Source organism: Zalophus californianus, chromosome 16 (genome assembly GCF_009762305.2).
Source record: "Zalophus californianus isolate mZalCal1 chromosome 16, mZalCal1.pri.v2, whole genome shotgun sequence".
NCBI lineage: Eukaryota > Metazoa > Chordata > Mammalia > Carnivora > Otariidae > Zalophus > Zalophus californianus.
The window spans coordinates 29702097-29714812 of record NC_045610.1 but is presented as its reverse complement, the minus strand read 5'-3'; the positions used below and the strand labels follow the sequence as shown (position 1 = coordinate 29714812).

Genomic DNA, 12716 nt, shown 5'->3' with positions numbered 1-12716 from the left:
ACCCAGTGTTCCATGCAGAACGTGCCCTCTTTAATACCCATCACCAGGCTAACCCATCCCCCCACCCCCCTCCCCTCTAGAACCCTCAGTTTGTTTTTCAGAGTCAATTGTCTCTCATGGTTCATCTCCCCCTCTGATTTCCCCCCCTTCATTCTTTGGGGAACGTTTCTTAAAGAAGGCTATGTTTGGGGGAAACCTTGAACAGATGAGTAGACCTCAGAAAAGTAGAAAAGGGAGTCCTTTTCAGTAAACATTATTTAAAGAACAATATATGGGTTGATCTCATTCTTTGTAGCTGCTGGACAATATTCCATTATACAGATATGCCCAAATTTTTAAACCATCCTCCTAATAATAGACATTCAGGTGCGGATGAGTTAGGATTAAGTTTGCATCCATGTCACAGAAAACCCAAATAAAAGCGTCATGAACACAAAATACTTTCTCTCATGTGAAAGCAGCCCAGAGGCAGACACTTCATTGTTGGTATGTGGACGGCATGGTCCTCAGACTCCATGCTCCATTTTTCAGCTCCAACACCCTAGCATATGGCTTTTTTCCCAAGGTTGCCTCATGTGCCTAGCCAACACATCTTGTTAAAGGCAACTGAAAGGGAAGAGAAAAAAACAAAGTGGCCTGCCTCCAAAATAAGCCAGCTCCCTTTATGCAGCCTTCCAGAAGTTTCATATAGTACTTTCAGTTCTAACTCATTGGCCAGAACTTAGTTATATGGCCATACCTAGCTGCAAGGGAAGCTGAAAAAAATCCTTTACATGAGTGCACTGCTGTCTCAAAGAAGATTTAAGATTTGTAACCAAAAAAGGATAATAAATACTGGGTAGCAGCCAGCAGTGAGAGAACAAAACTGAAATCTTACCCTGCCAATGAGTAAGCACACACATCATCTTCCATAGTCAGGAAAAAGAGAAAGAAAAGAAGCACTTCACGCCCGGGGGCGGAGCAAGATGGCGGAGGAGTAGGAGACCTAGATTTCGTCTGGTCTCAGGAATTCAGCTGAATAGGGATCAAACCATTCTGAACACCTACGAACTCAACAGGAGATCGAACAGGAGAGTAGCAACAACTCTCTGAACAGAGAAGCGACCACTTACTGGAAGGTAGGACGTGCGGAGAAGTGAATCCGAGGCGATATTCGGGAGGATAAACGGCGGGGGAGGGGCCTCCGCCGGCCGCTTCTGGCAAGTGCTAGAGCCGCGGAGCACAAAATCGGACCTTTTAAAAGTTGGCTCGGCGGAGGGACGTCGCTGCAGTGGCTAAGCGGGGGGTGGAATCCTCCCGGGACAGTGTGGTCTCAGGACCCTTGGGGTCACAGAGAGACCGGGGGTGCCTGAGTGCGGCAGAGCTCCCAGGTGTCGGGGCGGGGAAGCCGGCTGCAGATACGGAGCAGAGTCGCGGGCTCTCAGCTCGGGGTTGCCATAAACTGTGATCTGCGGCCCAGTCGGGGCACGGCTCCCCCAGCAAGGACCCAACAAGCAGCAGATCTGGGGAGACTCCCCTTCCTTCCCGGGGAGGAGCGGTGCGGGAACGCACTGCAGGGATCTGCTGGATTTGGAGACTCCGAGCGGGGTCGGGTGCCAGAGATAGCAACGCTCGATCACAGGCCGGGTGAGCATGGAGAGCGGCCGGAGACCGGGGACACGGGAGTGACTGCTTTTCTCTGGGGGCGCACTGAGGAGTGGGGCCCTGAGTTCTCGGCTCCTCCGGGCGGAGACTGGGAGGCCGCCATTTTCGCCCTGGTCCTCCAAAGCTGTGCCGAGAGCTTGCAGGGAACAAAAGCTCCTGAGAGCAAACTGGAGCAGCTTCCTTAGCCCGGACCGACAAGGGCGGGGCAATTCCGCCTCCGGCAAAGACATTTGGAAACCACAGCAACAGGCCCCTCCCCCAGAAGATCAACACAAACAGCCAGCAAGCCAAGACCAAGTTGATCGATCAAGGAGAATAGGAGAACTCCAGCGCTAGGGGAATACTGCACATAGATTCATGGCTTCTTTTTTTTTTTTTTTTTTTTTTTACCATGATTCATTATTTCATCAAAGTTAATTTTTGTTGACTTTTTTTTATTTTTCTTTTTCCCTTTTTCAACCAACATCTTATAAATCCCTTTTTTTAAAAAAAAAAAAAAATTTTTTTTTTCATTTTTAGAGTCATATTTTATCCCTTCATAGTAGTTATCCTTGTTTTTGGCATATATATATAAGTTGTTCTCTCTTTAAAATTTTGAGGTACAGTTTCTTCTAACAGATCAAAATATACCCTAAATCACTAGTGTATGGCTTTGTTCTAGTCTCCTGCCTGATCACATTCTCTCCCTTTTTCCTTTTTTTTTTTTTCCTTAAATCTTCTTTCTTTTTTCAAACAACTTATCTTACCAAGTCCTTTTATAAAATCTTTTATAATTTTCATCTTTACAGTCATCTTCCATCCCTTCATTGTATCAACCCTTATTTTGTACATATATGTCTTTCTTCCTTTAAAATTTTAGGAGGCACTTTTTTCTAACAGACCAAAATACGCCCAAAATCTAGTGTGTGGCACTGATCTATGCACTAGCCTGATCATATTTGATCATATTCTGCCTTTTTTGAATTGTTTTGTTTTTGTTTTTATCTTTTTTTTTCTTTTTTTTTTCTTTTTCTCTTTCTTTTTTCTTTCTTTCCCTTTCTTTTCCCCTGGTTTCAGGTCTTTTCTGATTTGTATACAGTATATTTGCTGGGGACGTAGTAAACCTGTTAGCCTTTTGTTCTCTCATTCATCTATTCTCCTCTGGACAAAATGACAAGACGAAAGAAATCACCTCAGCAAAAAGAACAAGAGGTAGTACCGTCAGCCAGGGACCTACTCAATACGGACATTAGTACGATGTCGGACCTAGAGTTCAGAATCATGACTTTAAAGATACTAGCTGGGCTTGAAAAAAGCGTGGAAGTTATTAGAGAAACCCTTTCTGGAGAAATAAAAGAACTAAAATCTAACCAAATCGAAATCAAAAAGGCTATTGATGAGGTGCAATCAAAAATGGGGGCACTAAATGCTAGGATAAATGAGGCAGAAGAGAGAATCAGCGATATAGAAGACCAAATGATAGAAAATAAAGAGGCTGAGAAAAAGAGAGAGAAACAACTACAGGATCACGAGGGCAGAATTCGAGAGATAAGTGATGCGATAAGACGAAACAACATTAGAATAATTGGGATCCCAGAAGAAGAAGAGAGAGAGAGAGGGGCAGAAGGTATATTGGAGCAAATTATAGCAGAGAACTTCCCTAATGTGAGGAAGGAAACAGGCATTAAAATCCAGGAGGCACAGAGAACCCCTCTCAAAATCAATAAAAATAGGTCAACACCCCGACATCTAATAGTAAAACTTACGAGTCTCAGAGACAAAGAGAAAATCCTGAAAGCAGCTCGGGAGAAGAGATATGTAACCTACAATGGTAGAAACATTAGATTGGCAACAGACCTATCCACAGAGACCTGGCAGGCCAGAAAGGACTGGCAAGATATCTTCAGAGCACTAAACGAGAAAAATATGCAGCCAAGAATACTATATCCAGCTAGGCTATCATTGAAAATAGAAGGAGAGATCAAAAGCTTCCAGAACAAACAAAAACTAAAAGAATTTGCAAACACGAAACCAGCCCTCCAAGAAATATTGAGAGGGGTCCTCTAAGCAAAGAGAGAACCTAAAAGCAGCAAAGAGCAGAAACGAACACAGACAACAGACAGTTAACAGTCACCTTACAGGTAATACAATGGCAGTAAATTCATACCTTTCAATAGTTACCCTGAATGTAAATGGGCTAAATGCCCCAATCAAAAGACACAGGCTATCAGATTGGATTAAAAAACAAGACCCATCAATATGCTGTCTGCAAGAGACTCATTTTACACCCAAAGACACCCCCAGATTGAAAGTGAGGGGGTGGAAAACCATTTACCATGCTAATGGACACCAAAAGAAAGCTGGGGTGGCAATCCTTATATCAGACAAACTAGATTTTAAAACAAAGACTGTAATAAGAGATGAGGAAGGACACTATATCCTACTTAAAGGGTCTATCCAACAAGAAGATCTAACAATTGTAAATATCTATGCCCCGAACATGGGAGCGGCCAATTATATAAGCCAATTAATAACAAAAGCAAAGAAACACATTGACAACAATACAATAATAGTGGGGGATTTTAACACCCCCCTGACTGAAATGGACAGATCATCTAAGCAAAAGATCAACAAGGAAATAAAGATGTTAAATGACACACTGGACCAAATGGACTTCACAGACATATTCAGAACATTCCATCCCAAAGCAACGGAATACACATTCTTCTCTAGTGCCCATGGAACATTCTCCAGAATTGATCACATCCTAGGTCACAAATCAGGTCTCAATCGGTACCAAAAGATTGGGATCATTCCCTGCATATTTTCAGACCACAATGCTTTGAAACTAGAACTCAACCACAAGAGGAAAGTCGGAAAGAACTCAAATACATGGAGGCTAAAGAGCATCCTACTAAAGAATGAATGGGTCAACCAAGAAATTAAAGAAGAATTAAAAAAATTCATGGAAACCAATGAAAATGAAAACACAACTGTTCAAAATCTTTGGGATACAGCAAAGGCAGTCCTGAGAGGAAAGTATATAGCAATACAAGCCTTTCTCAAGAAACAAGAAAGGTCTCAAATACACAACCTAACCCTACATCTAAAGGAGCTGGAGAAAGAACAGCAAAGAAAGCCTAAACCCAGCAGGAGAAGAGAAATCATAAAGATCAGAGCAGAAATCAATGAACTAGAAACCAAAAGAACAGTAGAACAGATCAACGAAACTAGGAGCTGGTTCTTTGAAAGAATTAACAAGATTGATAAACCCCTGGCCAGACTGATCAAAAAGAAAAGAGAAATGACCCAAATCAACAAAATCATGAATGAAAGAGGAGAGATCACAAGCAACACCAAAGAAATACAAACAATTATAAGAACATATTATGAGCAACTCTATGCCAGCAAATTAGATAACCTGGAAGAAATGGGTGCATTCCTAGAGATGTATCAACTACCAAAATTGAACCAGGAAGAAATAGAAAACCTGAACAGACCTATAACCACTACGGAAATTGAAACAGTCATCAAAAATCTCCCAAGAAACAAAAGCCCAGGGCCAGATGGCTTCCCAGGGGAATTCTATCAGACATTTCAAGAAGAATTAATACCTATTCTCCTGAAACTGTTCCAAAAAATAGAAATGGAAGGGAAACTTCCAAACTCATTTTATGAGGCCAGCATTACCTTGATCCCAAAACCAGACAAAGACCCCATCAAAAAAGAGAATTACAGACCAATATCCTTGATGAACATGGATGCAAAAATTCTCACCAAAATACTAGCCAATAGGATCCAACAGTACATTAAAAGGATTATTCACCACGACCAAGTGGGATTTATTCCTGGGCTGCAAGGCTGGTTCAACATCCGCAAATCAATCAACGTGATACAATACATTAACAAAAGAAAGAACAAGAATCATATGATCCTCTCAATAGATGCAGAAAAAGCATTTGACAAAGTACAACATCCTTTCTTGATCAAAACTCTTCAGAGTATAGGGATAGAGGGTACATACCTCAATATCATAAAAGCCATCTACGAAAAACCTACAGCGAATATCATTCTCAATGGGGAAAGGCTGAGAGCTTTTCCCCTAAGGTCAGGAACGCGGCAGGGATGTCCACTCTCACCACTGCTATTCAACATAGTATTAGAAGTCCTAGCCACAGCAATCAGACAACAAAAAGAAATCAAAGGCATCCAAATCGGCAAAGAGGAAGTCAAACTCTCACTCTTTGCAGATGATATGATACTGTATGTGGAAAACCCAAAAGACTCCACCCCAAAACTGCTAGAACTCATACAGGAATTCAGTAAAGTAGCAGGATATAAAATCAATGCACAGAAATCAGTGGCATTCCTATACACCAACAACAAGACAGAAGAGAGACAAATCAAGGAGTCTATCCCATTTACAATTGCACCCAAAACCATTAGATACCTAGGAATAAATCTAACCAAAGAGGCAAAGGATCTGTACTCAGAAAACTATAAAATACTCAGGAAAGAAATTGAAGAAGACACAAAGAAATGGAAAAACGTTCCATGCTCATGGATTGGAAGAACAAACATTGTGAAGATGTCAATGCTACCTAGAGCAATCTACACATTCAATGCAATCCCCATCAAAATACCATCCACTTTTTTCAAAGAAATGGAACAAATAATCCTAAAATTTGTATGGAACCAGAAGAGACCCAGAATAGCCAGAGGAATACTGAAAAAGAAAAGCAAAGCTGGTGGCATCACAATTCCGGACTTCCAGCTCTATTACAAAGCTGTCATCATCAAGACAGTATGGTACTGGCACAAAAACAGACACATAGATCAATGGAACAGAATTGAGAGCCCAGAAATGGACCCTCAACTCTATGGTCAACTTATTTTTGACAAAGCAGGAAAGAATGTCCAATGGCAAAAAGACAGTCTCTTCAACAAATGGTGTTGGGAAAATTGGACAGCCACATGCAGAAGAATGAAACTGGACCATTTCCTTACACCACACACAAAAATAGACTCCAAATGGTTGAAAGACTTAAACGTGAGACAGGAGTCCATCCAAATCCTAAAGGAGAACACAGGTAGCAACCTTTTCGACCTTAGCCGCAGCAACTTCTTCCTAGAAACATCGCCAAAGGCACGGGAAGCCAGGGCAAAAATGAACTATTGGGATTTCATCAAGATAAAAAGCTTCTGCACAGCAAAAGAAACAGTCCACAAAACCAAAAGACAACCGACAGAATGGGAGAAAATATTTGCAAATGACGTATCAGATAAAGGGCTAGTATCCAAAATCTATAAAGAACTTATCAAACTCAACACTCAAAGAACAAATAATCCAATCAAGAAATGGGCAGAAGACATGAACAGACATTTCTCCAAAGAAGACATCCAAATGGCCAACAGGCACATGAAAAAGTGCTCAACATCGCTTGGCATCAGGGAAATCCAAATCAAAACCTCAATGAGATACCACCTCACACCCGTCAGAATGGCTAAAATTAACAAGTCAGGGAACGACAGATGTTGGCGGGGATGTGGAGAAAGGGGAACCCTCCTACACTGTTGGTGGGAATGCAAGCTGGTGCAACCCCTCTGGAAAACAGTATGGAGGTTCCTCAAACAGTTGAAATTAGAGCTACCGTTCGATCCAGCAATTGCACTACTGGGTATTTACCACAAAGATACAAATGTAGGGACCCGAAGGGGTACATGTACCCCAATGTTTATAGCAGCAATGTCCACCATAGCCAAACTGTGGAAAGAGCCAAGATGCCCATCGACAGATGAATGGATAAAGAAGATGTGGTATATATACACAATGGAATATTATGCAGCCATCAAAAGGAATGAGATCTTGCCATTTGCAACGACGTGGATGGAACTGGAGGGTGTTATGCTGAGTGAAATAAGTCAATCAGAGAAAGACATGTATCACATGACCTCACTGATATGAGGAATTCTTAATCTCAGGAAAGAAACTGAGTGTTACTGGAGTGGTTGGGGGGTGGGAGGGATGGGGTGGCTGGGTGATGGACATTGGGGAGGGTATGTGCTACGGTGAGCGCTGTGAATTGTGCAAGACTGTTGAATCACAGATCTGTACTTCTGAAACAAATAATGCAACATATTTTAAGAAAAAAGAAAAAGAAGAAGATAACAGGAGAGGAAGAAAAGGGGAGTATGTCAGAGGGGGAGACGAACCATGAGAGATGATGGACTCTGAAAAACAAACTGAGGGTTCTAGAGGGGAGGGGGGTAGGGGGATGGGTTAGCCTGGTGATGGGTATTGAGGAGGGCACGTTCTGCATGGAGCACTGGGTGTTATGAACAAACAATGAATCATGGAACACTGCACCAAAAACTAATGATGTAATATATGGTGATTAACATAACAATAAAAAATTAAAAAAAAAAAAAAAAAAAAAAAAAAAAGAAGCACTTCACGCCCTGACCCTGAAATAAACAAACAAGCAAAAAAAAAAAAAAAAAAAAGGATTACATCTGGTTCTACTTCCTAAAATAGAAGAAACCTTAATCCTGTTTGTGTAAATTACTAACTCCCTAACAAAAGAAAAATTTTCCCTAAAGTGTACAATATTCTTAGGATAATCATGTCTGATTTTCCACTATGAACAATGTAACTATAACCTTGTAATTCTGTGGGTTTTTACTTTAAATACCTGTTGTATTTTTCAATCAGCAAGCCAGTCCTGAATTTGGACTCCCTTGCAGAACTTCGCAAGTAAGCTATTTTTTCTTTTCTCAAGTGATTTTTCTTTTCTTAATACTTTGGTGCCTCTAAGTCTTCCTTTCACGCAGTCTTAGCCACAAGATTCTTTCTCATTTTTGCTATTATAAATCACAGTGTGGTAAACAACTTGTAAATGCTTCTGTGTACACAGAGTGACAATTTCTCAAACACAGATATCTAAAAAAGGGCTTGCTAGGACAAATGATATGTGCATTTTTAATATAGTCTACCAAAACACTATCTGAAGAGCTGTGCTAGTTTATATTCCCAGCTTCATTCTATGAGCGTCCCTGATTCCCCACACATCACCAACACATGAGATTATCACTCTTTTTATTTTTAGCCATTCTGATGGGCAAAAACATGTCTTCTTGTTTCAACTTGCATTTCCCTAATTACCACCTAATTAGTAATTGTAGTCTGCCTAAGCTGAACATCTTTATTATGTTTACTGGCCATTTGTATTAATTATTCTTTGAAAAACTGATTATGATCTGCCCATTTAGCTTGTCTTCTTATAGATTTATAGAAGTTATTTATATATTCTGGTTATTAATCTTTTGTTATACATAGTATTACTGTTTTCTTCCAATCTATCACTTACCTTTTTACTTTGTTTATAGTATCATTTGGTTTACAAAGTATTAAACTGTGATGCAGTCAAATTTGTCACTTCTCTGACGTCTAGGATTTTGTCTTGCTTACAAAGACTGTGCCACCCTAAAATTACAAACAAATTGTCTTCTGTTACTTGTAGGGTTTGCCTGTCACATTTAAGCTACACAATATTTATATAAAGATAAGTAATAATCCTACCATGAGGTAGGATTTTCTCTAATTATTTTGCTAAACGGATAACCAATTGTCCCAACACTATATCCTGAATAATCTATTCACTCCCCTACTTTGAAATGTTATCTTTACCATATGTTAAGTTATCACACAGAATTACCACTCTTTGTAGACTTTACTTTTCTGTTCACAGATCCATCTGTCCATTTGTACACCAATACTATAAAGTTTTAGTTATCAAAACTCCGTAGTATTTTCTGGAGGTGCCTGGGTAGTTCACTCGCTTAAGCATCTGCCTTCCGCTCAGGTTATAGTCTCAGGGTCCTGGGATTGAGCCCCACATTGGGCTCCCTGCTTAGTGGGGAGCCTGCTTCTCCCTCTCCCTCTGCCACTCCCCCTGCTTGTGCTCTCTCTCTCTTTCTCTCTCTCTCCACCTCTCTGTCAAATAAATAAATAAAATCTTTTCTAAAAAACTGTAGTATTTTTTGATATCCGGTAAATCAGGCTCCTCACTATATTGTGTCTTTAAAAAAAAAAAAAAGTTGGCTGTTCTCATAAATTTTCTCTTCCAGATGACTTTAAACATAAGTTTACTAAATTCCACTTAAAAATCCTACGGAGATTTTTTTTTTTTTTAATTGCGATTGCCTGATTTGTAGATTAGCAATTTTTCATTTTCTTTTTTATTTATTTCATTTATTTGAGAGAGTGAGAGAGAGAGCATGAGCCGGAGGGGCAGAGGGAGAGGGAGAGAGACTGGAGCAAACTTAGTGCTGAGCACGGACTCCTACGCTGGGCTCCATTGCACAAACCCAGTATCATGGCCTCAGTTGAAATCAAGAGTCGACCTCTTAACCGACCGCACCACCCAGGCGCCCCTAGCAATTTTTCTTTTTAAGAGCACTTGTATGTTTTCAAATAAATACTTGCTTTCAAAATTAGCATATATTTACCAAGTACCTACCTTGGGCTGAGTTCTGTGGGAAATTCAAAGGATTTTTAAGACAGTCCTTGCCCCACGGAAATGTACAACCTGACTGAGAGGGAGAAAAAGATAACTAGTGCATTAAATGGCAAATATCTATAGAACTAAATTTGTGGCTCATTTATGGTCACTGTAATATGCACTTTGAGGCTTATTTTTGCCTCTCCTCTTACTTCTGTTTTTGTTTTTTCTCTGGCCTTACTTTTGCTTTTTTTTTTTTTTTTCTTTTTAAACACCTGACAACTGGGGTAAATGTTTACATACATAATCAATTTCTATTTTACAGTCATCCTAGGTAAGAAGTTCTACTATCATCCCCAGTTTACAGACAAGAAAACTAAAGCTCAAATAACTTAAGTAGCTCTCCCAAGATCACAGAACAAGTAGGTGGAGGATAGCTAGGCTCTGAAACCCAGTTAACCTGACTTCAGTCCCCACAGTGACACATCTTCTTCCCTCCCCCTTCTAAGTTCCTGCTACTTTACTGAATGCAAAATAAGGATAGGAAATGAATAAATGAATAACATTCGGCTTTCCTTCCTGTTTCATCCTCTCTACACATGCCCAGCCAATAATAAAAGTGCACATGGGAAATGAGGACACATTCCCCTCTGACACTGTCCAGGTTGGACCTAAGTTCCTCTCCTTCCTTTCCCTTAAGCTAAGCACAGGACCCACTACATAATTTACAGGGCCCTGTGCAAAACCAAAACGCGGGGTCCCTTGTTCAAAAATGATGACTACCTTCAAGAGGTACAGAGACCGTTAAATGAAGCGCAGGGCCCTTCTAGGCAGAGGGGTGGGGAGAGCTCAACCACATGGATCCTACCTCCATGAAGCACGCCCCGGCTAAGAGTTTCTTTTCTAACCCGGGTCTCTGGCTTTGCAGATTCACAGCCCTGCTCTGATGAAGAAGGCTGCTCAGAAGTCTTCCTTCCCACCGACAGCGACTATGACTCCAGTGATGCTCTGAGCCCCCGAGACCTGGACCTGGTGTACCTGTCATCACACGACATCGCCCAGCAAGCACTAAGTGGCCTAAATGGCAGCGCCCCAGACGTCCTGCAGGTGCATGACATGAAGAGTCCTCTGGGGCCGGGCCAGGACCCCCAGGGCCGAGTCCCGGGGCCAGATCCTGACCACTCGTGCGCCGAGGTCCTCCACAGCCTGACACTCACCGGCCTCGCGTCCAAGAACCACGCCAAGATGGCGCCGGGCTCGCGGCCGCCGCTGGGCTTCCTGGGAAAGCGGAAGCCGGCCAAGCACCCGCACTACGGCGGCTTCAGCCGCCACCACCGCTGGCTGCGCATGCACAGCGAGACGCGGTCGCTGTCGCTGTCTGAGGGCGTTTACACGCAGCACCCGTCCCGGGCCTGCAGCCTGGCCCACGAGCCCGCAGAGACCCAGAGGCTGGGACCAGCCCCCGATGGGCCCCGGAGCCTGGTTCTAGCCCACACCACGAGCCTCCCTGAGGAGGCGAAGAGCTGCCTCCAGGACCCGCGGCCTGCGGTACACCACATCTACGTGGAGCCTTACTCCGCGGCCCTGGTGGACGCAAAGCCCTGGGTTGCCTTGAGCCCGCCCGCCGGAAGCCACTCTGGCCTGCGCAGCCCCACGGGCCCGGAGATGAGCCCCGAGGGTCCGACCACGTCTCCGGTGTCAGAAATACTCAGCAGCATGCTTTAGGGAGAGTTCCTGTTCCTCCGCACGTCCCTGCATTTTCCATCACCCTCCAGCCCGCCCCCAACGTGTCCCCATCCCTTTTCAAATGGTTTGAATGTTAAAACTCCAAAAGTTATAGGTTCAAGGCCCTCTTTTTTAGAAAAGAGTTGGGTGGAGGTGAGAGTTGCCAGTGTTGTTCCCATTTCAGGGCATAGAAGAGCTTTTGTGTCAACATGGAGTCCTAGACAACAACGGTTCAAACATGCCGACCTGTTGGGGGGCACCCGTGCCTGAGGCAGGGCTACCTAAAGAGCCACCCTCAGTTCTGCAGCTGGCTCTGTAATCTGACCTTTGGGTTTAGGGCTCTTTCATGAATTTGTGATTGACGGGGAGGAGTTTTAGAGATGAAAATAAGATTAGCATTGTTTTTCCTTCCATTGCAAACCTTTATAAATAGAGTTTAAGGGAAAGAAGCCCAGGTTGTATCTTCAGGGCACAAGGCCAAGTGGACTTGTTCTAGGTTCCCAGTCAGCTAAACCAAGTCATTCCAAAGTACAGGGTTCTCAACTGGTCACCAAATCAAATTTATCCATCAGCACTGATATATTCATTTAGTGCTTGTGGTAACCACCAGAAGCAAAAGTAGAGGATGCTTTGCTTCTACCTTTGTCTTGCAAAGGTAAAATAGGGCACAAAGCCGCCCTTCCTATACACTCAGCTCCCATTCAAGCATGGAAATGGGCCTTATATTATTCAGGGTGCAGGGACATAGCTGAATTAAATGAAAACCTAGGTTAGAAACAAGACAAAAAGGGGAAGAGAAGAGATGAGCAAAAATGCATTTCCTCTACAATCCTAAGATAAGTCCATGAGGTTTTGTCTCTGAAAATG

The 12716-nt window shown here is 42.5% G+C and overlaps 1 protein-coding gene and 1 long non-coding RNA gene across 2 annotated transcripts in view; one reads left to right on the top strand and one right to left on the bottom strand.

Annotated features, from left to right (window-relative positions):
* The window catches only part of ANKFN1 (ankyrin repeat and fibronectin type III domain containing 1), a 345217-nt gene extending 333027 nt beyond the window's left edge, over positions 1 to 12190 (top strand). The window contains exon 21 of the mRNA XM_027624496.2: positions 11053 to 12190. Within this exon, the coding sequence (XP_027480297.2) occupies positions 11053 to 11849 (797 nt within the window). The 3' untranslated portion in view covers positions 11850 to 12190. The remainder of the gene's footprint in view (positions 1 to 11052) is intronic.
* On the bottom strand, positions 8991 to 11173 carry LOC113938976. The gene is made up of 3 exons (XR_003525074.1): positions 10993 to 11173; positions 10143 to 10215; positions 8991 to 9106 (listed from the first exon to the last, which is right to left on the bottom strand). It is a non-coding gene; the product is annotated as an uncharacterized LOC113938976 (long non-coding RNA).
* Positions 12191 to 12716: the final 526 nt, after the last annotated feature.